At 49.0% G+C, this 27,438-nt stretch overlaps 1 protein-coding gene and 1 long non-coding RNA gene across 7 annotated transcripts; both read left to right on the forward strand.

Moving 5' to 3' along the window:
• Window positions 1-713: 713 nt before the first annotated feature.
• Window positions 714-26,732, forward strand: nckap1 (NCK-associated protein 1). 6 transcript variants are annotated; one of them, XM_086175463.1, is made up of 33 exons: window positions 967-1,114; window positions 6,555-6,572; window positions 10,145-10,165; window positions 13,692-13,802; window positions 15,704-15,796; window positions 15,876-15,932; window positions 16,179-16,321; window positions 16,450-16,540; window positions 16,644-16,781; window positions 17,060-17,108; window positions 17,402-17,558; window positions 18,093-18,149; window positions 18,424-18,520; window positions 19,593-19,699; window positions 19,779-19,911; window positions 20,023-20,104; window positions 20,186-20,244; window positions 20,558-20,703; window positions 20,817-20,949; window positions 21,025-21,144; window positions 21,627-21,766; window positions 21,909-22,040; window positions 22,396-22,614; window positions 23,475-23,605; window positions 23,699-23,796; window positions 23,895-23,988; window positions 24,489-24,571; window positions 24,871-24,951; window positions 25,055-25,148; window positions 25,223-25,339; window positions 25,839-25,948; window positions 26,115-26,204; window positions 26,290-26,732. In XM_086175463.1, the coding sequence occupies exons 1-33, from the start codon at window positions 1,007-1,009 to the stop codon at window positions 26,404-26,406; spliced, it is 3,426 nt and encodes a 1,141-aa protein (XP_086031589.1). In that variant the 5' UTR covers window positions 967-1,006; the 3' UTR covers window positions 26,407-26,732. The 6 variants fall into 6 exon arrangements, with proteins under 6 accessions (XP_086031634.1, XP_086031617.1, XP_086031626.1 ...); XM_086175473.1 differs by having other exon boundaries at window positions 15,710-15,796; XM_086175491.1 differs by lacking the exon at window positions 10,145-10,165 and having other exon boundaries at window positions 716-1,114; window positions 15,710-15,796.
• On the forward strand, window positions 14,265-15,389 carry LOC147236895 (uncharacterized). The gene is made up of 2 exons (XR_015108918.1): window positions 14,265-14,353; window positions 15,234-15,389. It is a non-coding gene; the product is annotated as an uncharacterized LOC147236895 (long non-coding RNA).
• Window positions 26,733-27,438: the final 706 nt, after the last annotated feature.

Below are 27,438 nucleotides of genomic sequence, written 5' to 3' on the forward strand. Positions count from 1 at the left end.
GGTTTTCCAAGAAACATGGACTGCTCCCCTGAACGCCACAGGAGGTCTTTCCTACCTGAGGCTATCAGACTTTTTGATTTAATTTAACTCTCTCTTCAGCCGCAGGGAATCTCAAAATCTTAAACCTTAAAAAAAAGAAAAAAAAGTCACCCACTTACTGTAAACTGTAATAATTTATCTGTATATATGTTCATCTGTGCAATATTTCATTTCATAACAGCTTCATGTATAATTTTTTTTTTTTTGATATTTTTTCATACTCTTGTGCACTCCTTTCTTTCACTTGAGACACTTTATAGTTTATTTGTATTTCTTATTCTCCCTTTTTTACTGTTTATACAATTTTCTACTATTATTTATTATTGTTCTGTTTTTCGTGTAACTCTGGCATAACAATTTCCTTGGGGATGAATAAAGTTGTTCTTATTCTTATTTGTTTGTTCCTAAGAACCTTGTGTGCTTGGTGTGGATGCAGCAAGGTTCTGCAAAATGCACGGAGAACTGAGAAGACACAAGTAAAGCATAGCGTTGTTGACATGGCACTTATTTTTCTTAAAGAATCTCAGGTTGTTTGTCGCGTATTTTACCATAAAAAGATGTTTATCGTGAATATTTTCTCCACGCAGTGGTTTCCAACGTGTTCCCCGGCCTCCCGTGCTCTCCGGCGGGCGTGTTTGTCCGAGGTTCCGTGAAGGCATCGCGGTTCAGCCCTCGGTGAAAAGCAGGACGGCTCCGCGGCGCAGCAGCCCAGCAGGCGGGGGACTCGGTGGGTGGAGTACAGGAAGCCGCCGCGGTCATCGAACATGGGCCAAATCTGATTATTCCCCCCACGAATCCCTGCTTCTTTTCGCGTCTTTGCGGAGATTCCTCTCCCTCCCTTTTCTCTCTCCCTTTCTGTCTCTCTGCTTTTCCTTTTTTTGAATTTTCTCGACCTGGTTCGAGGAGGAGGCGGCGGCGGCGGAGGCGGCGGCGGAGGAGGGGGGATCGGTAGCCGAACAGCGAGAAGATGTCCCGGGGAGCGATCCAGCCCAGCCAGCAGAAGCTGGCGGAGAAGCTAACCATCCTCAACGACAGAGGGATTGGGATGCTGACCCGTGTTTACAATATTAAAAAGGTTCGCACACACACACATATACACACACACACACACACACATGCATATCTGCACTCACCATCACTGACAGCCGATGTATGAATGCTCGATTAGCTAGCAGTGTCTGTTTCCCCCCGGCAGATTCAGGCAGATCCACCCCACCCTTCGTGTTTGTACATCCATATTATTCGTCTTTTTAAACACGTTCAAATGCGAGAAAACACACCCGTGTAACCACCATCCCCTGGTAAAGCATCGGGAGGCAGGCAGGCGGCATCGCTAGCTAGCGGCAGTAGCGTTAGCTTGCGGTAAAGTTGGGTGTTCCACCCCACCCCACCCCCACCGGTGGAAACGGGATTTATGGCGGATTTAAATCCGATAACGGGGCGGTACGTTTATTCGAAGGGGAGTTTAAAACGCCTGTTTTCGTAACAAAAAGCCATATTGCGGTTTATTTGACGGGGAATATCGGCAACTCTTCGGGCCTGCACTCGGGTTCGGAGCTAGCTAACGTCGGTTGGTAGTTAATGGCGGCGGCTGTTTGCTAAGCTAGCCACCGCTAAGCTAACCAGCCGGGCGTCGTCTCTGCTCCAAAACACTGCCACAGCAGATGGGGGCTAACGACTAGCCGCGACTAGCATCCCCTTTTTATTCTGATTTAAATACTAAAAATATCATCAGGTAAACTACTATTAGCTCCACTACATACACGTGACGGGAAACTGCGGAAAAAACAGCTGATGTTAATGTTATCATTAATAATGAAACACTACTGTTTCATCAATAGAAAAAAATAAATAAGCTATCGACTCCAAAACATTTAGCTTTTCCAATACAGCATTTCCACAACAACAACAACAGACACAGATAGCTTGTAGATAAAACAGGGGAATAGTTTTAATTTCTCATCAGCAGAGTCAGAGTTTGGGAATTATTGTTTTCCAGATGTTTGACCCGATAGGTAATTCACAGGTAAGTTGGAAGTTTCCTCTGGAGAACATCTTCTCCATCAGGACAGGGAAAGCGTGTGTTAAATGTATCTCACATGGATTCTGGAGGTGTTTCTTGCTCCGACGCCGGTGTTTTATTGAAATTTGTGGGTTGTTATTGTGTCCTTCCTGTCAGGTACAGAGCGTGCAGTTTCCTCTGGTTGTGGTTGTGGTCAGGTTGGTTGAGATCACCAGCGGGGTTTGACTTGTGGTCGGATTTGAAATAAAGCAGAATGAAAGAAAGCAGAAAACTAGCTTAGCATCAGTCCAAGAGCATCTGCCTGTTAAATTCACAGCTTCATCACTGAATAAATGGCTTTGCGCGGGTCCCGGCCGATGGGAGCCGGCGTTTCGTTCTGGTAGACAAGAAAACCTTCCAGTTATCGTCTGGATTCAAAATGTGCTTGAAGTAGAAGGCCGGATTATAGAATCCAGATTCCCCGGAAACCACCTAGTAGATGCATCTTCGTTTTATTCCAAACGAAATAACGAAATATATTTAGATTCTTTCTTGTCGTTCATCTTTGTTGTTATCCTAGCGAGTGGGTTTTCCAGGTCCATCCAGGCGGTGGCGCTTTTCGGCCGATTGCAGAAGAGCTCAACATTAACCATGACCGTTGTGTCACCGTGTCGTGATGGTACGAGCTGCAGCGGTGCATTGTGGGGAGGAAAATAAAGACTAGTGGCTCTGTTCACGATACATTTACAAAAGAACGGGGCAGGGAGAGACAGAGGTCAGTCTCATCCGGCCAAAGTTGGGGAGCAGAAGTCATCCGGCTTCAAACCCCTACTGTTCCCTCCTCAACGGCCTTCCTCTGAACGATGGCGCCCTCAGCATCATGTCGGACAGCTGGTGGTTAGAGAAGAGAAACCCTCGTGATTTCAGATATTTGTACTTCAGTCGGCACTCTGTGTTTTCTCTCGTCAAGTCATTTCGAAGGCAGCGGGACCTTTCCGATACAATCAGAGAGATAGATGCTACTGCTGATATCTTTTCTAACACGCCCTTCCTCTACTCCCTGCTTTTTACTTTTTGTCTGTCCCCTCATCTTCATGTCGTGCTTTTTTTTCCCCCCTCCCCTTCTTCTTTCTTAAACTGTCCTCTCTTTCTCTTCGCCTCGGAGCTCCTCCACACGCCCACTCAGAAATGCCTTTTCCTTTTTTACCTTGATATTTTTGGGAAACTTTCCAGCGGCTCCCAAAGTAGAAACCAGAAAAACCACGGCGAAACTCAGCGTGGTAACTGCGCTGCTGCCAGCGTCGAATTGGAGACGTTTTTCAGCAACCGCTAACTTTGTCCAAATGTTCTGAAACGTTAAGATATAAAACTCTTGAGCAAATAATTTGAAGTTTTTGCTCCGTTGTCCCCCAACATGTCGCCGATGGAGCCGCCCCCTCAGAGTGCGAGTTTCCATCTTGGTTTGGTGGTTTGGTTTCCATCTTTGGGAGACGCTCCACGCTAACTATCGCGAGCAAGTTCATCAGGGCAAACGTTCTCCCATCTCTCAGCACCTTCTCTCATGACGCACGGTCGACGGGTGGCGGTCGAACCGTTAAACACACCCCGAACGTTTTCCCAATGGCTCAGGTCATCGGCCTTGGCTTGCGGGCGTCGAAGTTTTTGTTTGTTGAGCCAGCGTACCTTTTACCATAATGCTAACAGGACATTTATTTCCCTTAACCTCCTCCGCCCCTGCCGTAACCTCCCTTAGAGGTAGTTAACATCACGTCATGTCCATGGCGCAATTCCTCACAGTTGAATCGCAATCAGAAAACTTTGAATTGATCCTGGGGGGGAAGGAAATGAATAAAGAAAACGTCGGTTGAGCGCCGTCGTCGTACCCCGTTAGCTCTCAGCGCTCAAAACAGAGCAAAAAAGACTTTCATACGAGGCTTAAGCAGGGAGGACTTAGTGCTATGACTTGTGAACAAGGGATTTAGGTCAAAGACAAATACTGCTTGATCAATTATTTGTCAACAAAGGAACCGATCGCAGAGTATTTTTAATAATCGTGTTTTGAAGAAGGATTAGAATATATGGAACAGCAGTGCATCTTGTATTTGCAAGTGTTATTTGCAGTCCCGATGTCCTCTATTGTAAGTCGCTTTGGATAAAAGCGTCTGCCAAATGTAATGTAATGTAACAATAATTATATCCTTTAATTCCAGGCTGTTGCGTGGAGATTTTCCGTGATAGTGGGTTGACTATCTTTGGGGCTGTCAGATGACGACGTGGGGAAACTCAAATGTATACATTTATTTACAATGAAACTAAATTTGTTTAACTTTATATCGCAATTTCTGATTGGATAAACACAGCACTTGTTTAGTTTCTGTAATACTAGGAATATAACAAACATGGATAGAGCGTGGATGTGGATCCGGTCGGTCGGGGCGTCGTCGATCGACCGGCCCGGATCTTACCTCGGCTCCAACATGGCCGCACCCGAAAGAAACCCATGACGATCAATCCCACAAAACAAACGAGTCTATTCGGTGGCGAAGTCGGCGGCTCTCCGACGGGCCTCCGCACTTTGTTACCGCGGGTCGTGTTTAATGGCAGCTCGTGTCCGCCGTGAAGGAAACCCAGTAAATAAACTCTGCTGCCAGGGTCTGAGTGGATTATAGAACCTGACCGCAATAATAATTTGCCAGCGACTCAGAGTTGGATCGTGTCCCCGGAATTAGTTTTTAAGTGTTGTTTGGTGACCCGGCCGTCTGTCTTTGCTGCATTCTCAGGTCAGCCAATGAAGGTATTGCCTCCCCCGCTGTCTTTACTTATTTTTTTTACTTAGATGATGTGGTTTATGTTGGCTCCACCACCTGACAAAATCTAGGGTGGCCCTGAGGTGTCGGCAGTTTACCGTGAATTATTATCAACTGAACGGGACAAAACGTCTAATTAAGGAGTTCAGTCACTATTTCTTACCAAACTTTGAAACAAGTTGTTTTATTATCAATGATCATATTGAGTTGGTATGTGCCTCCTTCTCCCAGCAGCTCACATCTTCAAACTGAGCTGGTTAGCATGTTTTAGCCTAATTTTTCCCCATCTACTAGACTAGCTCAGCTAAAGATATCAGGGAACGGGTGAAGTGAGATTCAGATGAACGACACTGCCGGAATCGTAATCCTGCTGGTGTTAGCGGCGAAAATCCACCGCTCGGCCCTTTTTAAATTCCGGATTTGAACCGTTGACGTCCCGGGCCTCGTTCCACAGCTCCACAATGACCAGGTATCGTCTTTTACCCGGCTCTCATCCGTCTGATTTCTGGAGCGGGTAGTTCCTACTCAGTTGGTGCACGTTTTCAGCCGTCTGATTGTCCAAAGATGAGTTAGCTAACACGCTACGCTATCATTTCATTGGATAAGGTGTTTGCGTCGTGAAATCTCGTCATGCTCGTAGACGGCGGTGCTGCCCGACGCCCTCCCAATAAATCACATGGTGTTAGCAGGGCGAGACGAATCAGGACCGAGAATGTTGTTTATTAGATAAAAATGAAATGTCGGATCGCGGAGATTGCGCCTGTCAATCAAATGCTTGTTGTCGTCCAAACCCATCCCAACAGGAGCAGCAGGAAGAAGGCGCCGCGGCAACACAGGTTAGCTAGAAAGAAAGTGAACGTTGTGGTCAGAACCTCAGGGCTCCAGCAGAGATCCAAAGGTCTCATCTGGACGTTGAACTGATCCATAAAACCGCGTGGGAACGAGACGTTGCTTTTATCGTTCCGTGCGGTGAGATGTACCTTGACCCGGCCCAGGGTCTCCTTGCGTGTTGGGCTCCTCCGTGATGCGCTGGAGAAAAGCCCTGTTCTGACGGGAACGCCGGGGGACTCGGCGGGAGGTGATCGAAACAGCCGCACCGCCACGCGAAGCGTCCATAGGATGAGGGACTGATAGACATCAGCGCGTCACCGCCACTCCGCTGCTGCTGCTCCGAGGACGGCGGCGAGAGAGCGTTCGCTCGCTCGTTCGCCGGTTACTAGGCAACAGCCACAGAGCTGGCCAAATATTCCACCCAGGGAGAATCTGCGACGGTCGAACTTTGTTTTCACGCTCGATCCGCGTTCACGGGCCCAGTGTCAGTCGTGTTGACGTGTTGTTCAGTCGTGCACGCGTAGGTGCATCATATATACACACACACACACACACACACACACACACACACACACAACTGGTGTTACTCTCAAACAGCATCTGCTACACAAGTGCTAACGGGAATCACACGTTGTCGCAGCGTGTGTTGTTACTGTGTGTGGTGTTGCAGACGGGGCTATCCCCCCGCCGTACATACACACACACACACACACACACACACTCATATATCTATATATATATATATAGACTTCAGGTGTGTGTGAGATGTGCATGTGTGAGATAGTGTGTATCCAGCAGTTTGTCTGGGTGGGCTCTTTGTTTTGATTTCTTCTCTTCTTCTCTCCGTTCCAATGCTTCCCCCCTCTCCTATGCAGCAAGGACAAGTTTGGAAGGTTTGCAAAGTTTATCACCTTCCACTGATGAATCCCCCTCCCTCCTTCACCCTTCCTCCTCCTCCTCCTCCTCCTCCTCCCCTCTCCTGGCTACCTGTACTGATCTGTTGGTCCTGTCCGTTGTGCCTCACGTCCTCCATGTTTGAATCTGTACTGCGTAGATGAAGGCTGGGCTCCATCACCCCGTCAATCTTACCAACTCATCCAGAGCCATTTTAGCCGCGGTAAAAATTCACCGCCGAATCCCGGTTTTGAAAATAAAAAAAAAAAAAAAGATAGAGTAAACCATATGAATGAAAAAGAATTGCGACACAGAACGTGATTTAAACTGGCCGTCATCCAATAATCTGATATTTATTCAGCAATTGCCATTCTAGTTTAGCAAAACAAGAGCTAGCAATCTAAAAAGCAGAACAAAAGCGATGAAATAATTCATCGTGAAACAAATGTTGTGATTGAAGGGACCAATGACCAGTCCGACCTCCGTATCATGACTCCCGGAGTTGCTTAAACGAGCTACAAAAACTGTATAATTCAAATCCCATCCGTCCCAACCGTCGTCCGTCTTCCACCGGACCGCGACACACCGACCGCTCCGCCAACATCACTACCCCGCCGGAATTATTACCGGTACATTTACACAGGAGTGCGTGTGTGTGACGCTCGCTCACATAGTTAAAACCAATATACTTTTTTTTTTTTTAACGCAGATTTAAATGTTGAGTTGTAGAACAATTCCATCTTCCAAAATCAGCCGTCTGCTGGAGTCTCTGGATGTAGAAGACTCTCAATTAAAATAAGTGATGGATATCAGAGACTTTGGAATCTGTGTCTGACTAGCTTTCCAGTTTATGTGAAAATAAACATCAGGTGAAAGTCTCCGTTTCATCAAACCTTGACTCTCTGGCGTCCCTAAAACATAAGAACAGATAAACTTTATTGATCCCCACAGGGGAAACTCTTTTGTCACAGCAACTCAACAGTTATAATTGTCAATAGCAAAAGAAGAAAAAAAAAACACAAATAAATAGACAGCAGGGAGAAGAACAACAGCAACAACATCAAGGGTAAGAATGGAAAAAACAAAACAAAAAAAAAGGCAGAGTGAAAATAGAGTAAAACTAAACGACAACATAGCGATGATAAGAATAAAATAAATAAACAAAAATAGGCAGCATGCGTTGCAGTTGAAGATCAAACCGCCCCATCGGTGCCGGCTTGTCGCCCCGCCCTGGTGCACTTTTCTCTTTCAAACGGGCTTGATGGGGCAGCTCTGCAGGACAGGACGTTGATGAAATAAACCTCAACACCAGGAAGGTAATCCCTCCCTGGTCCCAGCAGATCTGACCACCGGCGGTGCCCAGTTTGGCTCTAGATGGAGCTGAAACCAATGCTCTCCTTGAAGTAGCTCCAAAGTGTCCCGTGAAAATTAGCTTCCGGACCCCGGACTATCCACCTTACCTTATTTCGACCCCTTCTAATTCAATATCGGCATCCTGAAAATGTCTTTTAAACGATATTTTTCAGCACACGGCGCTATTTATTAGAAATGGAGAGAACTAGCTTTAATTGAGCACGTTGGCAGTTGATCGGCAAACCTCTTGGATTCGGGCGTTAGCGGCTGTTCATTCGCGACGCCGATTCACACTTTATAAAATAGTTTCCAAGTTTTCCCACCGAAAAGGACGGGGCTAATTAGTGTCCTTCCAACGGGCGGTCAGCTGCTATCTGCCAGCTCCATTTATTATTATTAATCATGTGAGACCGTCCATTCTTCTCCAAACTTATTTCTCTCGCAGCGGTTAATTCCTCGGTGTGGAAATGAGATTTCACGCGGCGAAGAGTGACGGACGAGGGGGGAAAAAAAAAAAGAAAAAAAAAAGTTAATCAGCTCAAATGAGGAAAACTTGGTCTCGCTCGGCGGAAGGCGGTTCTGAAGGAACCCCCGTAAGATCGCCGTTCAATTTTCACGATCCGGCGACGAGCGGCCGTAATTAGTTTTCATACGCGGGTTATCCGGGCTCGGCGGCGTGGACGTGCGGGTCCCCGGCCGTATGGCGGCCGGCGCGCCGACCCTTTGAGAAGCCCAGACACTAATTACTGCCTGGAGTGTAGAAAAACCATGGCGGAGGCGAGACTTAAGGTCTGTTCTGGTATCCAGGCAACAGCTCCCCTCACCCCTTCCCTGAAAAAACACACAACTGACTCTCAGCTTATTCTCCATTCCCCGTCCCCTCATTCACCACGCTTTCTCCTCCCTCCCTCCATCCATCCATCCATCCATCCCTCCGTCCGCCCCCACCCGAACCCACCCAGCCAGCCAGCTTATCGCACCAGCCACCGCCAGCACTAACGGCCGATATCATTCCATGGGAATCACAGATGATTGATTTTTTTAAACCAAAAACAACAAAAACAAAATGAGTTTCCTCTGTGGTGCTAAACCGTTAGCACGCCACTTCCTGTTCTTTTCAACAAAAATACAATGATAAGGTCTTCGTCGACCGTAAACATGCTGTGATGGTGTTGCCAAAGTTAAAATAAGAGTATCAAAGCGGAGGGTTTTTGCATGTTTTAGCCCATTAATGACGACTGGTGTTTTGAACGTCACTGCCAATCCATTTTCCAAAGCCGAGGTGTTTGCATTGAATGTTTGCTGTGATGTAATCTGCCTTATCTCCCTGTCAGTCATGTTGTCCGTCACCCCGTGATGCCGCTCGGAGAACCGACCCGAGTCTGGCTGTTGCGTTAAAGTGCATGTGGGAGGCTCTCGAGCATCACGCCCAGAAATAGGGCTGCGTCAGTTACTGTGGCTTGGGGGGGGGAGGCTCTATTTACAAAATAAGGAGAGTTTGATTGCAGCATCAAGTTGTTTCTAGTTATGACCCCTCCAGAACTCAACAGGACAGAGCTTCAGTTTGGCTTAAAGCTCATCAAGTCTCGGTTTAAGTGAATCTGTCACCTTGTGTCGGACAGTCAACCAGGGAGCGACCACAAGCCGGTTTATTGTACCGTGCTATACTTTACTGAAAGTACGTGGAACTACCCAGGTACAGCAGACACGTACCTTCAGGCTCACTGGTCTGCACCTGAAGGGAAAGCTGAAGGGTACAAGTTTGGCGCCACATTTCCAGCATAGCACAGAAGAAAAGTGTCCAAAAACCTTACACGAGGAAGTAAATTCTTGGTGTAGAAACACAGCTCCACGATTGTCCAGCAAGCAATCTGAAGTTAACTGAATTTCAACGACATCGCAACGTATGTCCTTTTCGAATGACCTCGCGCAATTCTACAGTGTGCCGCCATGAAGGAAAGTGACCGTTAGCGCATCTTTGCTGAGGACATTTTCCGAGAAACAAAGATACATCAAGCGATCGTACTTCCGAGCCAACGACGTTAGCGGCCGTTAGCGAAAACTGACTGTCCTGGGTGTTGAGGTCCTCCGGGGAAACCACGGGGTCGTCTTCTGTCGTTCGTTTGGGCTAAAACATGCGATTCGTTTGGAGTTGACCTCCCTGCATAATGTCATCAGCGTAGTGATTTTATTTATTTATCTTTATTTTAATCCGCAGTTTCCTGCCACGAGTCCAAGGGTAACTATGTCGTAGCGTCCGAGGCAAAGCGTAGGCAGACGTGATTGTGTTGTCCCTAGAGGAGTTTGCAAAATCACAAGGCTTGTGCTTCTGCAGCTGCATGGATTTGGGCAGTCACATCTCGATTCCTTGGCTGTCGTTTTGTCTGAATCGGTCCACTTCTGACACACCTAAACAGAATTTCATTGGCCGGCGGTGGGAAGAAACTCATTTTGGAAGTCTGGTCAGGTGTGAGGGAAGCGGGCTCAAGGAATTAAGCTGTGACTCAAAAGTCCAGTCTGTGGAATGAACTGTCAGTGTTGTGTGTTTATCTCTGTCCAATCCCCCTTCCCACCCCTGAGTGTTTGGTGTTGTTGAGACCCTGCAGTAGTAGGTGTGTTTACAGCGCAGATCCGCACGAGGTCCGCATGCTCGTTTTTGCCGTTTCCACCCGCAGTCGCCGTAGCAACCGCAGGCAGCGATTAGCATCGTAGCGAGCCCGAAGCAAACCTTTGCGTCGGGGAGGCAGGCTACCCTTTCTCCTGCCCGACCCACGCTCGCCGTCGTCAATATTACCAGAAACCTAATGGCGGCGAGTTCCGTGCGAACCTTTTCCGTGGACTCTGCCTTTTCAAAAGAACTTCTGTCTTCATGGATAATTATTTCCTTTTTCCCCCTGAAGTAACGGCACGTAGTTGAGCGGAGTCGTAGGCCCAAAGGATCCGCAATGATTTCTGGTGTCCGACAAGGTCTGCATCGGAGCCCGTCTTGGTTCGATCGAACTTCTTCCGACAGACACTCAGGCTTTAACGTCACGTCGACGCTGACGGTGCCCTGGTCTATATCCAAACACAACAACCAAACATAAATCACGTTTCCCTGGAAGACGTCCCTCCTCCCTCGCCACCGGTCTTGTTTTTTCACTGCACTCAATTTTCTAGCCCTTAAACTTTTCTACACCACTTGGTATCACCATCCCAGAAACACTGCCAACCAGATGCCACCTCTTTCCAAAGATGACAAACATGAAAAAAAAAAGGGTTCAGCATTGCAGTTGCCTTCATTCTCCTAGCAAAGTCCTTTAAAACTCTTCCTTTTGAGACTCCAAAAAAAAAAAAAAACCCCACCCATATTATGTCCTCAGCCACCCTGGCCTCTGTAGGACCTCCATATCCCAAGTTCCAAGTCCTCCTGGGTGAACTCCAATGACATCGTCCCTCTCCTTTGCTGGAGTGACCTCAAGTACTCGTAGATTGCAAATGGTTTGTGTGCAGCTGAGATCTCTGCCATCGCGACCCCCCTCTTTTAGTCGGACCTGAATTTAAATAAACATCCAGGCCCCTCCGGGGTGTCTTGTTGTTGCTTTTTTTTCTTTTTGTTTCTTTTTGGTTCCCTCAGATCAGCTTCTCACCTGCAGTTTCAGATCAGCTGTGACGTAGTTTGATCCAGTGACCAGGAGTTTAAACCCCTCCTGCTGCAGTGTCCGTTCAAGGCAGCGAGTAAAATGTTAAAAATTGATCAAATACCAAAACCTGGACATCGAAACCTTTTCATGGCACCGGTCACAACCCTCGTCTTGTACTACAGCGCCCCCTAATGTCCGGGAGAACCCCCCCCCACACACACACACACATTAGGCTCCTCCCCCTCTGAAGGCCTGGGATGCTGGTTATGTCCTGTACGTGTGTGTGTGTGCGTGTGTGACCTAGCATGTGTTGGCTGTTTGTGTGGTTTCACTTTGCACTGGCTGCAGCCATCCCAGTGCCATGCAGACTGAAATCCTCGGTGTGTGTGTGGTCACGGCGTCACCTCTGGTCCCTGTTGTCGAGTCCATGTCAGAAGCATCGTGTCTGTGGAGTTGTGTTGTGCTGTAAACACTTTTATTTTGGCAATATTTGTGTAGTTTATTTTTCTTTCTTGCACTTTTCTCAAGACAACTCCAGAAGCCCATGAAACTGAACCCTCCAAATGTGTCCGTTCTCAGGCTCTGATCCCTCCCGGGGTCGTTTCCTCCATTTACGTGGAGCAGATTGAGTTCAAGTGGACTCCGTGAAGGACTACACGGCCCACAATGCACTAGCATCTGGGCTTCCCTGGTAGTCAGGTTGATACACTTGAGACACGCAGGTGAACCCAGCGGGAGGAGGGAAGTCACTGCAGGGTGGGCTGGTTTCAAGGCAGATTATCTTCCTTCCTACCAAGTCGTGTCTAATTCTACCCCTTCTCGGAGTCATCCCCCTTGAGAGGAGGCTACACTCAGAAGGCCCGTTAAGCTAGCCAGGCCATTCCCAAATGTTTGCCAGAAATCCTCTTAAAAATTGCGAGCAGAGTTTCTGAAAAGATTAGAGTCCAGTCATGTCTAAGATCTGAGTTTGATTCGCCATCACGGGAAAATTACAGGGGAAACGAGAAGAGACGTTTGGATGAAAGTCCGGTTCGTCACCGTTTTTCCGTCATGAATTCCCGGATGGATAACGGCCAAGCCTGCCACAGCGAGGCATCACTCCATCACTCAAGCCTTCCATCACTGCCTCTTCATCACCGGCCCTTCATCAACCTCACGACGGCTCGTCACCGGCCGATCCAACCTGTCGGGGCTCAGAGGGGCAGATCGAACGGGACTCCGTGATTCTCGGCTTATCCTGTGGAGGGTGGGGGGGGGGGGGGTGTAGATAATTTGTGTCACCCGGATGCGGTCGATGCGTCTGGACGCCCGCGATAGGTCACAACAACCTCCGCCCAGCGACGGACGGCAAATACAACTCTGACTTCCTGTCAAAACTACCAAACATCTATTGGTTTCCCCTCCCTGAAGCCCAGAGTCCCAGGAGTCATCAGGAGAACTCACCTTACAGAGCAGCATATTCTCTGTAACATGGGAAAGTACAAAGTACTGCAAGTTAAGTTTTTATTTTTTTTTTACCCACATTAAGTTCCTATTGATCCCGGCTGCTTCAGACAGCAACGACGAGAGCTGTTGTTAAAAATGGTACCGGTCGATAAGACGCCGCCGGTGCCCGATGTTCTCCCGGAGGTCAGGCGAGGGCGACCGGGACTCGGCACCTGCTTTCCACGCATCCGCAGAAACCTGAAAGTCCACGTTTGTGCAGTTTTGGCAGGAAGCGCCTCCCCTCTCGACAACCTGGTCGGTCCAAAAAGCGTCCGGAGTCCCCGTTTTTCGACTAAATTGGGTCGACGGAACCCCCGGCCGCTTTTGGTAGCCGCCGTTCTCCTCGGTGGAATCATCCGGCCCGCACATGCCTCGAACCCGCACAGGTCTCTGCATCCGGTTTGTGTCTCTTTGTTTTCATGTGTCGAATATTCTTGCGGTCACCCCGCCCTCCATGGGCCGGGGTGAACCGGTCCACGCTGCCAGCACTAATCGTTCACATCTAACATGCCTGCCTCCCCCTCCCCTCCACCGCCAGCGCACACACTGATTCATTAACGTGATCGGACGGAAACGCTCAGAGCTTCGTCCGTCATGGCGGACCTTGGTCGCGCGAACGTCCCGTCCGAGCTTCTCACCTCCTCTCCCCGCCCCCAGGCATGTGGAGACCCCAAGGCCAAGCCTTCCTACCTGGTGGACAAGAACCTGGAGTCCGCGGTCAAGTTCATCGTCAGGAAGTTCCCCGCCGTGGAGACGAGGAACAACAACGTAAGTGCGCCGACACATTTGAGACGCAGGCAGGAGGAAGGTAAACGCTGATGCCTTTGATTGATTACATTCTAACAACCCCAGAATTTGCGTGTTTTATCTATATTTCTAAAAAAAAAAATCCAAGCATTTCGATGACTGACTTCTGAAACCTTAGTGTTTCTTTAGAATTTCAAATTCGGAGCATCTTCCAGGACATTTGTGCTCAGCAGTGACCCCTAGTGGCACATGTGGGAATAACAACTCCCTGGAGCGCTAATGTGTTAGCAAACAAAACACGTTAGTTGAATTTGTGTGATTTGTGTGTGTGTGTGTGTGTGTGATGAACTAAAGTGAATCACTGCTTATCAAATATTTCTTTCGGCTTTTAAATGTTAGCTTTTAGCTTGTGACTTAGTGTGTGTGTGTGTGTGTGTGTGTGCGTGATTAGCTAACAGCTTTATTGAGTATAACTGTGCAGAAATTGTCTCTTACTTTGTTTTTTCTGCTTTGTTTTTGTGTTTGTTTGTTTTGCATGCTAATCCTGGCTTATTCCGGACTTATGCTTTTTGGTAAGTTTTTGTCTCAGTTCCAATTTGAGTTTCGCTTCCATGATTGTGTTTTTTTGTTTTTATTTTGGCGACGCTGTCCCAGAATGTATTTGCTTTGCTCCGCTCCGCATTATTTACTTTGTCGTCCAATGAGTGACTGTGTGGCTGCAGAACGGGCTCGCCGCTAGCTGCTCGCCTAGCTGAGGAGTTTAAACATTAAATACGAAGATCCACAGGTGTTTCTCACCCATTTAGAAATCCTGTTCCGCTTGAAACGGCCTTCACGTTCTAGCTTCGCATAGTCCCACACCTGACTGCTGACAGAACAGCTGCTAGCTCTGCCGCGCTAGCATTCAGCATGTTAGCTCACCCGGAAGAATAAGAACAACTTAATTTATCCCCGAAGGAAATCTTGAAAGCCCCGGAGTTCTGATCAAAGTGAAGCCACGTTGCTGCGGACGTCACGGAGACGCCTGGCAGACAGAAAACATGACTCTCCCGGCTCTCAGCGAGCGCTGCAGGGTCTTTGAACGCATCGCCACGTCCCGGAGCTGCCACCCCTTGCAATGTACTGCCATTTTCGGTCGTTTGATTTATTTAAAAAAAAAAAAAAGGCTGAGGCAGTTGATTGCTCTTTTAAATTTGATTAAAAAAAAACGGCTTAAAGCCTCTTTCCCTGTTCTCTTAAGATTTTGCGGCCGAGTTTTGAAAATTGCCACATGTTCTTATTTACAGAGAACATGAATCGACAGCATCCGTCACGCCAACAATAAACGGCTGGTGTCGTCCGTACGCCGACACACACACACACACACACACATCCGCTTGTCAAAGACTCATTTGACAAGCTTTTAAAGCTGCATTTAATTTCCCACTTTTTGTTTGGTTTTTTCATGAAAAGGGAAGAAATGTGCCTCCACAGCTCAGCGTCTGCAGATATCAAGACGCCTAGAAACTCGTCCGCTCGCCCATTCAGCTGTCTCATCTCAGCTCCGGCTTCGGCCTCAGATCTCCGCGCAGCAGCTTGATCGCCGAGCCTTTTTTTTTTTTTTTTTTTCCCTCCCCCACCTCAGCGACGGCTGGGTGTTTTTGTAAACATGCACGCCGGTGGCCGATTCTGTTTTGTCGCGATAAAGAAATCGATGGGAAGGCGTTCAAGGGAAAGGAGAAGGTCTCAGCCCGAGGCGACGGGAGTGTCCTGGTGAAAGCTCAGATGACCGGGGTTTACGTTCACAAATCCGTCAAAAGAGATTAACAACACACACACACACACACGCACACACTCCAAGCGTTTGCGCGTGATATTTGATTGGTTATCGACATGGCGTTGTTGCGTCCTTCTCAACCCTCTCCTTTCCCCGTCCCGTGCAGCAACAGCTGGCTCAGCTGCAGAAGGAGAAGTCGGAGATCCTGAAGAACCTGGCCCTATACTACTTCACCTTCGTGGACGTCATGGAATTTAAGGTCAGGAGGGCCGGCCGGGTCGTGCGCGTGCACGTGCACGTTGAGGTTTATCTTACGTCTGCATGTTCTCCATCCGCAGGACCACGTGTGCGAGCTGCTCAACACCATCGACGCCTGCCAGGTCTTCTTTGACATCGTGAGTCCCGCACCTCCCGTCTTTTCTCCCCCGACCGTCCACATCCGACGGTGTCGCGAAGGTCCGTCGACGCTCCTGGACGTTCTTGGTCCACCTCACATTTGAGGTTCCTCCGTGGAGCAGAAAGAAAACACCTTTTTTTTGCCTCAATGTGAAGTTCTCTGTCAAATAAATGACTCCGTTTGAGGAACCAGGCGGAGAACCTGCACGTGTAACCCCTGAGAGAACGTCTCTGCTTCCCGTCAGACGGTGAACTTTGACCTGACCAAGAACTACCTGGACCTGGTGGTGACCTACACCACGCTGATGATCATCCTGTCCCGCATCGAGGAGAGGAAGGCCATCATCGGCCTCTACAACTACGCCCACGAGATGACACACGGGGCCAGGTGACTGACACACACACACACACACACACACACACACACACATATTGGAAGCCTCTAGTTTTCATTAAGTTGGTACATGATAGCACTGGTATCCATGGTAACAGCATGTGTGTGTGTGTGTGCGTCAGTGACCGGGAGTACCCTAGGCTGGGCCAGATGATCGTGGATTATGAAAACCCTCTGAAGAAGATGATGGAGGAGTTCGTTCCCCATGGAAAGGTGCGCCTCCTTGGGGTTTGGAGCCCATCAGGGGGATTTGGGGTTCTGCCTCAGGCTGGTGCAGGTCAGATGTTTGAGGTGACCTCCTCTCTCTCTCCTGCAGTCGCTGTCGGACGCCCTGGTCAGCCTGCACATGGTTTACCCCCGCAGGAACTTGTCGGCCGACCAGTGGAGGAACGCCCAGCTGCTGTCGCTGATCTCCGCCCCGTCCACCATGTTGAACCCGGCGCAGTCAGACACGGTGGGTAAAAGGCAGTGTGTGTGTGTGTGTGTGTGTGTGTGTGTGTGTGTGTGTGTGTGTGTGTGTGTGTGTGTGTGTGTGTGTGTGTGTGTGTGTGTGTGTGTGTGTGTGTGTGTGTGTGTGTGTGTGTGTGTGTGTGTGTGTGTGTGTGTGTGTGTGTGTGTGTGTGTGTGTGTGTGTGTGTGTGTGTGTGTGTGTGTGTGTGTGTGTGTGTGTGTGTGTGACAGAGTGAGGGTCCAGCATGAGATCGTGGTTGAGCTGGTGTTTCCTCCTCTTAGATGCCGTGTGAATATCTGTCCCTGGACGCCATGGAGAAGTGGATCGTGTGTGAGTCACTATCGCCAATCACTACTATTATTTCATTACTTTTTTTTTTTTTAATCATTTTATTTTATGATCCAAACACAAAGGATTGTCACGTAATTTTTTTTCATAATTTTTCTAAATAATCAATAATCATGCGATTTCATTCTTTCCCCATCCTCCATTTTATTTGATAGACTATATTGTTTACATTTTTGTGTATTATTGAATTGAGACCAGATGTTATTTTGAGCTCCTCTCTTCTGTCCAGATAATCCAGGCACAGATCAGATTATATTCTCTCCTCCTCCCTGCAGTCGGCTTCATCCTTTGCCACGCCGTGCTCAACAGCGACGCCGTGGCGCTGTCGCTATGGAAACTGGCGCTGCAGAGCTCCACCTGCCTGTGCCTGTTCAGGGACGAGGTCTTCCACATCCACAAGGCCGCCGAGGACCTGTTCGTCAACATCCGGGGGTACGAGACCGCCGAGCGGTTATCGATCAGCGCCTCGCCGATCGGCATCACGGCGCGAGGCTTTATCGATCCCGCGATTGGGAAAAATCAATCGCGACTGCAGCATTACAGGGTGGAAACGTCTGCAAGAAGACAGAGAACATGCAAATACAGGCTATCAGAATATACTTTATTTACCCCTGAGGGGTAAAAGGCCTATGAATACAAAGACCGTTCGATTTATACAATAGAATGCAAACATATAAACAGAAAATAAAAAATGCCTTGTGCTGGGGATAGTTACAAATAACAGGCGGGTAATAAAAGTGACTTGATCATAAAGTCGGTGTCAATAAAACTTCTGCACGGATGAAAGTGTCAGATGGAGACGGTCCATCAGGATACTGTGGCCACTGCAGGCCCATTTAGCTTCTTGCAATGATCAAATATGGGTCATTCACTGCTTATTCTTAGAACACGACTTCCCGCTTCTACCTGCTATGGTTCTCTGGAGTTTTATGCTCACATTGAGGTGTGTGTGTGTGTGTTTTGCAGGTACAGCAAACGCATCAATGACATCAGAGAGTGCAAGGAGCAGGCCCTGTCTCACGCGTAAGCTCTTTATCACCACCCTTGTCATCTTCACCTTCATTTCAACTCCGCCACCCAGGCAGACGTCTTCTTCTTCTTCTTCTTCTTCTTCTTCCTCTTTTTCCACTTTTATCCTCCCCGCCGTCTTTCATCTTCATCGCCCTTCTCCCCGCCGTCGCCATCGTTTACCCACTTTGGCGGGAGAACGCCCTGAAAATGTCAGAATCCCGTTTAATCAGGCGGCGGGTTTGTTTTGACACGGCGTGTGTGTGTGTGTGTGTGTGTGTTTCTGCAGAGGTTCCATGCACCGCGAGAGGCGTAAGTTCCTGCGCTCTGCTTTGAAGGAGCTGGCCACCGTCCTGGCCGACCAGCCGGGGCTCCTCGGCCCCAAGGTGAGACCGCTAACCGTTATCAACTACCCTTCACACACTCTTCTACGGCACGCTAAACACTTTTGGATCTTTGTAACGCACGATAAACGCCGCGCCCCCGAGATACCTGGGGCCGGACCTCTTCCGGCTGCGGACCCATGAGAGCCGGAGGTCATGGCCCAGTGAAGCTAACAGAACCTCATGGTCTGCAAACCCCTGGAAATTCTGTCCATAAAAGTTATGAGCAGAATCAGTGTGGAGTCCAACTCTGGCCTGAAACGGGTCCGACTTACAACCGGCAACGCCGACCAAACACCGATCATACAGGGACCGGACAGCCTGTAAGACGGGGTTCGGTACGGTAAATTAGTCAATTTAAAATCATATTTATTGTAATAAGAAATGATCTATGGAAAGAAATCAAATTTTGTATTTTTAATGAATAAATTTAAAGGGTGCTCGCCTTTAAAATACTTGAATGGTGACGAATTTGCTGTGCAACCCGTTTTGCTGTTTTACTGAAGCTTGAGGTCGCTGTCTTCCGAACGTTAGCTTCGTCTTCTTCGTGTAACTGTAGATCTGTTCGGCCCACTTCAGCAAAACTTCTTTATCATATCTAAGTTTTATCTTTTCAGCGATAGTCAGCATCTTGCTGCTACGCTTTGGGTCCGAAGCAGAGTTTTGTGTAGAAGCTGGGCGTTCAGGAGGCATCGTCATAAAAGGAATTTAAGTTTCATTTTACAATTTTTTTTTTTTTCTTCTTTGGCTCGAATATGGCTATTTCATCATGATCTAAAATTCAAACGCTGCAAAAAAACAAAACAAAAATTAAAACGCTAAAGAAAAAAACAAAAACTCGATCTGTTCCCGAGAGGCAGTCGGGGGTCCATGGGGGTCGCAGCGTCAACGTTATAAACATCAAGAATAAAATGGAAAAAAGGTGGTGTGTGTGTGTGTGTGTGTGTGATAAATTACAGTACAATTGTGTAAATTGTCGTGAAGCAGCGAGGGTCCACCGCCGGGAGTCGAGGTCTTCATCTCCAGAACCTTCCGAGTCCAATCCAGGTGTTTTCCGTTCCTCTCGCCCCCCCAGGCCTTGTTCGTCTTCATGGCTCTTTCCTTCGCCCGCGACGAGATCATCTGGCTGCTCCGCCACGCAGACAACATCCAGAAGAAGAGCACCGACGACTTCATCGACAAGTACAAGCTCACACACCCTGCACGACCGTGTGTGTGTGTGTGTGTGTGTGCGCTCTGACCGGCCCCCACGTCTCCGCAGACACATCGCCGAGCTGATCTTCTACATGGAGGAGCTTCGCGCCCACGTCCGCAAATACGGCCCCGTCATGCAGCGATACTACGTGCAGTATCTGTCGGGCTTCGACGCCGTGGTGCTGAATGAGCTGGTGCAGGTGGGACGTTCTCTCTACACACACACACACACACACACACACACACATGGTTATGAGGTCTTCTCCGGGTTGAACATCTACATCAGCTTCTTCTCTTGTGTGTGTGTGCAGAACCTCTCTGTGTGCCCGGAGGACGAGTCCATCATCATGTCTTCGTTCGTCAACACCATGACCTCCCTCAGCGTCAAACAAGGTGAGCGCCGCCGCCGCCGCCGCTCGTTCACGCCCGGCCAATCAGCAGGCAGCAGGTTAAGACTGCGTGTGTGTTTTCCAGTGGAGGACGGAGAGGTGTTTGACTTCAGGGGCATGAGGCTGGACTGGTTCAGACTGCAGGTCAGCACACACACACACACACACACACACACACACACACATTCAATGTGAAATGAGGCATGACTACCAATGTTCTGGGATGTGACGTCCCAACCCAGAGAGCTCAAAGTTCTGGAATCACCTCCCTGGTTTTTGTGCTTCACTTTCAAAATAAAATGCAGCTCTCTAAGCCCCGCCCCCTTCTCCGGCGGCCCAATCAGAGGGCCAGGAGTTCAAACCACTCCCTCCCTCCGACTCCTCCTCAAAGAGGGCTTTTGTTTTGGAGGTTCTCCTCCGAGGGTGTGTGGGGTGTGACGGGCGTCTCTGTGCGCAGGCCTACACCAGCGTGTCCAAGGCCAGCCTGGGCATCGCCGACCACAAGGAGCTCGGCAAGATGATGAACACCATCATCTTCCACACCAAGATGGTGGACTCGCTGGTGGAGATGCTGGTGGAGACATCCGACCTGTCCATCTTCTGGTGAGGGGCAACGGAGCGTCGTAGCTGGAACGGATTGATTTGCAAAAGATTCCGTTCAGATCATTTTCAGGAATCGTGTGTGTGTGTGTGTGTGTGTGTGTGTGTGTGTGCAGCTTCTACAGCCGTGCGTTCGAGAAGATGTTCCAGCAGTGTTTGGAGCTCCCCTCCCAGAGTCGACACTCCATCTGCTTCCCACTGCTCTGCACACACTTCATGTCCTGCACACATGAGCTCTGTCCTGAGGAGGTGAGCACCTGCACACACACACACACACACACACACTCTCTCACACACAGTTGCTGAGTGTGTCTCGTCCTCCAGCGTCACCACATAGGGGACCGCAGCCTGTCGTTGTGCAACATGTTTCTGGACGAGATGGCCAAGCAGGCCAGGAATCTGATCACGGACATCTGCACCGAGCAGTGCACGCTCAGCGACCAGGTGGGAGGAGCCACACACACACACAACTAAGAGTTGCTCTGCGTGCATATATGTGTGTGTGCGTGGTATTTATCAGTTATTATTGCCATAAAATGTAATCCTCTTTTAAAGTCAGCAAAAAGCTACATTTCGATAACAAATATGAGCGACAGCTAAAAGCGGTTTTGCGTACACGTGTGTGTGTGTGTGTATGTGTGTGTGCCATAAGTAAACATTTTTGGAAGCTTGCTAAAGCTACTTTTTGTTAACACAGGTTAACAGCTAAAAGTTGTTTTGTAATTCCAGTTGCCATAAGCCGTAAACATCTTTGAAAGTTAGCAAAAAGGTACTTTTTGCTAACAGAGGTCAATGACTGCTAAAAGTTGCATGTGTGTGATGATCACCATAAATTGTACACAACTTTAGAAACTAGCACGAGGTAGCACGTTCTTACTTCCTCTCCCCTCCATCTTTCTGTCCTTCCTTCTCTTCTTCTTCCTCAGCTGCTCCCCAAACACTGTGCCAAGACCATCAGCCAGGCCGTCAACAAGAAGAGCAAGAAGGCCACGGGGAAGAAGGGGGAGCCGGAGAGGGAGAAGCCCGGCGTGGAGAGCATGAGGAAGAACCGCCTGCTCGTCACCAAGTAAGCCACCAAACACACACACACACTCTTAAATTGTTGGTAGTTGTGAATGAGAGGGTCCATGGTTGGATGACCCTGTGATTGACGGCTGACCAGCCAAGGTTAAGGCTGGAATGGATGACTGTATCTTCTGCTTCTCCAGCCTGGACAAGCTCCACACGGCCCTGTCTGAGCTGTGCTTCTCCATCAACTACGTTCCCAACCTGGCAGTGTGGGAGCACACGTTCACGCCCAGGGAGTACCTCACCTCGCACCTGGAGATCCGCTTTACCAAGTAAGCACACACACACACACACTTTACAGCACTGGAGCTCCTGCTCCTTAGTTGCTCCATTAGATCATACTAGCATAAAACACATTTGCTGGCAGGTTGTGAGTGAGCTAGCAGGCGACGGGTGAGCTAGCAGGCGACGGGTGAGCTAGCAGGCGACGGGTGAGCTAGCAGGCGACGGGTGAGCTAGCAGGCGACGGATGGGCTAGCAGGCTACGAGGGGGCTAGCAGGCTACGAGGGGGCTAGCAGCCTGCGTTTGGGTTTACTGGCTACGGATGTGTTAACAGGCTATGAATGAGTTAGCAGAAGTAGCATAGCTGCTAATGAAGGGCACCGCGCTGTGGAACCTGTCCGCAGGTCCATCGTAGGGATGACCATGTACAACCAGGTCACCCAGGAGATCGCCAAGCCCAGCGAGCTGCTGACCAGCGTGCGCGCCTACATGACGGTCCTGCAGTCCATCGAGAACTACGTCACCATCGACATCACCCGGGTCTTCAACAACGTGCTGCTGCAACAGACGCAGCACCTGGACAGCCACGGCGAGCCCACCATCACCAGCCTCTACACCAACTGGTAGGTACACACACACACACACACACACACACACACACACAGAGCCAGGAAGTGGCTTCCTCTCTGATTGAATGCCATTGCTGCAGATGTTTAATCTCCAGTAGGCATATTTTTCTGATAATGAGGTGGAGGAATCACACGTGAGATGTTTTGGCGATGAAGTCAGACTGAGATGGTTGGATGTGGACAGGGAAGGGATCGTGAAGATCTGGGTAGAAGGTTGGAAGAAGGTCTATCCCAGGGGTCGGCAACCCGTAACACCCAAAGAGAAAAATTAGAAATTTTATTTATGTAATGAACTCATTTTGAGCTTTCAGAGCGTGTCGCGGAGCCTTGACCTGAATTTTAAAAATAAATCGAGAAAAAAATCACTGTCAGTAAACAATAAGAAATAAATATTTGCAAAATATCTTGATAAATATTTATATTACCTGGTTTATGGGACTTCTGCTCCTGCGCACAGCATCTGCAAATCGCGACTTTACCGTCTTCTGCGAGTGCGACGTTATTTTGAGCGGCGAAAAATATGAAATATAATTCTATTTAATATTTCAAGATCACAACAATCTCCCAACTTAGAACTAAAAGTTAAAAAAAAGGAATCAACACAAATGAAATTCACTTCAATTAAATATTTATAATGTATTTCCCCAAGCCACTCGGAGCCGCGGTGTAAAGATGGAGGAGGAGCCGTGGGTTGCCGACCCCTGGAGGAGAGGAACACCGGGGAGGAGGTTTATGGGTGCAGGGAAAGGGGACAGGAAGTTGGTCGGTGTGAGAGAAGAGGGTTGGAGGTTGGCAGATGATTGGCTGAGGCGATGCCAGGTGGAAAACTGCTCTTCACACCGGTGTCCTTGCAGGTACCTTGAGACCCTGCTCCGCCAGGTCAGCAACGGACACATCGCCTATTTCCCTGCCATGAAGGCCTTCGTCAACCTTCCCACGGAGAACGAGCTCACCTTCAATGCTGAGGAATACTCTGACATCTCCGGTACACACACACACACACACACACACACACACACACACTGACTGGCCGGTATCACGGCGATGCCTTCACACTCCCCGTGCCTTTGTGTCCCAGAAATGCGTTCGCTGTCGGAGCTGCTGGGTCCGTACGGGATGAAGTTCCTCAGCGAGAGTCTGATGTGGCACATCTCCTCGCAGGTGGCTGAGCTGAAGGTGAGCCGCCGCGCTACGGCACCATGTTGGATTTGGAAAACAAACTACAATCATTCATTCATACATTTACATGATAAAAAAATGGTTTGTGTGTGTAGAAACTGGTGGTGGAGAACATGGATGTGTTGACCCAGATGAGAACCAGCTTCGACAAACCGGATCACATGGCAGCGCTCTTCAAGAAACTCACCTGTAATCACACACACACACACACACACACATACACACACTTTACTCATGCTCTGTAAGTTGATTCCAGTGGCGAACGCCAAAAGAGTTATTTACTAACCCGGGATGAATTAAACCATTCCTGCAATTCACCTGCTCACCACTAGAGGGCGCTGACGTGCAGACATATGTATTCTCAGCTTGTTCCAAGCCTCGCTTGAACGCTGGGTTTTAGCTTCGGGTTACAACAGAGTTTGACCCCATGAGGTCGGGATGGAGCACCGTGTCCATCATGTCTGGACGCAGCAGGTACAAGAAGACCTCGTGCTCAGTCTCCGTGGTCCTGTCGCTCCTCGACCTTCCGTATGACGAAGCGCGTATGTTAGCGGTGTTAGCGCTCCGTCGATAGCACGTTCCTTTTTCTATCTGGACGGCAAATCCTCTCCCGCCAAGTTTGCATTTCCCTCGTCGTCTCGCTGACTCGTCTCCATGGAGACGGCTCACCTTCTGTGACCTCCTTGCAGCAGTGGACAGCGTCCTGAAGAGGATGACCATCATCGGAGTCATCCTGTCCTTCCGCTCGCTGGCCCAGGAGGCACTGAGAGATGTAAGACACACACACACTCACACACACAGATACAGATGTCTGGCTGAAAACAAGCACTACTCTATTAATCACACTTAGACCTGCAAAAAATGTATGTATGTATGTGTTCTGAGGTGGCTATTTGGTTGAGTGGTCACTTCTGACTTCTGGTACTTTGGATCTTGAGTGACTGAATTGCACGTCTTGTAAGTCGCTTTGGATAAAAGCGACTTACAAATGACTGGAATGTATATTTGAAAGCTTTGTTTGAATTTGTTACCTGGAGAAAATACTGAGCTCTCCGTCCGGCGTGTCCTCAGGTGTTGTCCTGCCACATCCCCTTCCTGGTCAGCTCGGTGGAGGACTTCAAGGACCACATCCCCCGGGAGACGGACATGAAGGTGGCGAGCGGCGGCGGCGTGTTCACACACACACACACACACACACACACACACATGGCTCGCTGCACTCAAACAAAGCTGATGTTTCTGTCTTCATCACCAGGTGGCGATGAACGTCTACGAGCTTTCCTCCGCCGCCGGGCTGCCCTGCGAGATCGACCCGGCGCTGGTGGTGGCGCTGTCCTCACAGAAAAGCGGTAAGACACACACACACACACACTCCTGTCCTGCAGCCTCCTGCGTCCTGTCTGATGTCGGTGTGTGTGGACAGAGAACATCAGTCCAGAAGAAGAGTACAAGATCGCCTGCCTGCTGATGGTGTTCGTGGCCGTTTCCCTGCCGACGCTGGCCAGCAACGTGATGTCCCAGTACAGCCCCGCCATCGAAGGTACGAGCCGCTAAATCACGCCGCTTGGAAACAGAGCGCTTCTTGCTTCTGCGACGGGGTCCCGTCTCGGTTGCCGTGGAGACGTCAAACCCCACCGATGGTTCAAACACCTGCACTACGTCCTTCACGCTCAGCCTGTCAATTTAGAAACTAATTGGATGACATTTGGGGATTTAAAAAAAGAAAGAAAAAGGATTATTACCTAGCGTGTGTGTGTGTGTGTGTGTGTGTGCACCTGTGTTTGTGTGTGTGTGTGTGTGTGTCCGGGAAGTGGGTGAAAAACGGTGTGTCGATGAAACGTCAGATCGCGTGATTCTCCGTCCTTTTGTAGAAGATTATCATCTAGAAGTCAAACTCAAATTCCCTCATTTCCCGCAAGTCAGTCCTTTGGGTTTCGACATGGAATCGATGACCGTGATGTTAATCGGAGGTTTCCAGAAGGTCTTGGAGCCCCCAGATGTTGTGAAACCCTCACCCCGCCTCTGCTGCCCCCCCACAGGACACTGCAATAACATCCACTGCCTGGCCAAGGCCATCAACCAGATCGCAGCGGCGCTCTTCACCATCCACAAGGGGAGCATCGAGGACCGGCTCAAGGAGTTCCTGGCTGTAAGGAGGACCTTCTCGCTCTTTCCCGTCCCTGCTAAGGCGTCAGCCGCTCTATTTGGAAAATAGAAAGGAAGTTGAAGTTCCCAGATCGTCCTCACCAGCAGGAGGCTTGTCACTTTTAACACCGTGTGTGTGTGTGTGTGTGCGTGTGTGTGTGTGTGTGTAGCTGGCCTCCTCCAGCCTGCTGAAGATCGGCCAGGAGACGGACAAGATGACGACTCGCAACCGTGAGTCGGTGTACCTGCTGCTGGACATGGTGAGGGCGGCTGCCGCGCTCGGAGACGTCCTGGAGTGGCGTGGAAGCAGCGAGCTGACCTCTTCTTCTCCGTCTTCTTCTTCAGATCGTGCAGGAGTCTCCCTTCCTGACCATGGACCTTCTGGAGTCCTGCTTCCCCTACGTCCTGCTGAGGAACGCCTACCACGCCGTCTACAAACAGAGCATCAGCGCCAGCGCGTGAGCATGAGCGGCGGCGACCAGCTGACGGCACGCGCTCACTACAAACTAAACACTAAAACCTACGCCAACCGAGCCTCAACGTTCTGACGTAAACTGACACACACACACACGCACACACACGCACACTGACACGTAGCAACACTACGACATGCGACACACACACTAGCTGGACAAAGTTGGGGATCAGTGTCTTTCTTTAGAAAAAAAAAAACACGAAATAAAACAACCTCGTACTCATTTCCCCGCCATGTTGCCCGTGGGACCGTTACCATGGCAACGCGCGGCGAACCATTAGGTTTGGCTGGTTATTACAAAAAAGAAACAAAAGAGGAAAAAGTATAAATATAAAGTATATATATAGTTGAGTGAGAGTTGTCGTGAGGGTTCTGGATGCTTCTGTGGGGACGCCGTGGCGTGATGTGGGTTTTATTTTTAATTTTTTTCTATTTTAACTTTAAGGGGGTTTTTTCGTTTTATTTGCTGAAAGGCAGGGCGGGGGAAGACTACAGCGCTGACACACACACACACACACACACACACACACACCTTACACACTCACACATACACACGCTGGTATCACATGGTGATGTTCCCTTTGTATTATTTTCTTAGCTTTGGTTTTGTTATTTTACAGTTTTATTTCTTCTCTAGCTAGTGGTAACACGACCTTCTGGTGGGTAAAGACATAATATCTGTATTGGAACCTTGGATGTGAACTGAACTTTGACTGTCTGTTTTTAAATGTCCATGTTTGTTATTTTTATTTCTACGACGACCATTTGCCAAAACGTGACGACACTAAAAAAAAAAAATAGAAAAAAAAAGTTAAAAAACAAACACACAAAAAAAAAAGAATATAAGAATGGATGCGATCAGGGCTCCCGAGTGTTGAGTCCACCGCGCCCCCGCCAGGCCGATATCCATCAATTCCCCGTTACTTAAAAAGGTGTTTATTTTGTTTTTTTTGGCCAAGATGGCCGACAGAACAAACCGCCGCTTTTATTTGCATGACCCGTATCTCCTCCCGGAGAGA

This window comes from Fistularia commersonii, chromosome 2, assembly GCF_037954325.1.
Source record: "Fistularia commersonii isolate RoL2024-O1a breed Wild chromosome 2, RoL_Fcom_v1.0, whole genome shotgun sequence".
In the NCBI taxonomy this organism is placed as follows: Eukaryota; Metazoa; Chordata; class Actinopteri; order Syngnathiformes; family Fistulariidae; genus Fistularia; species Fistularia commersonii.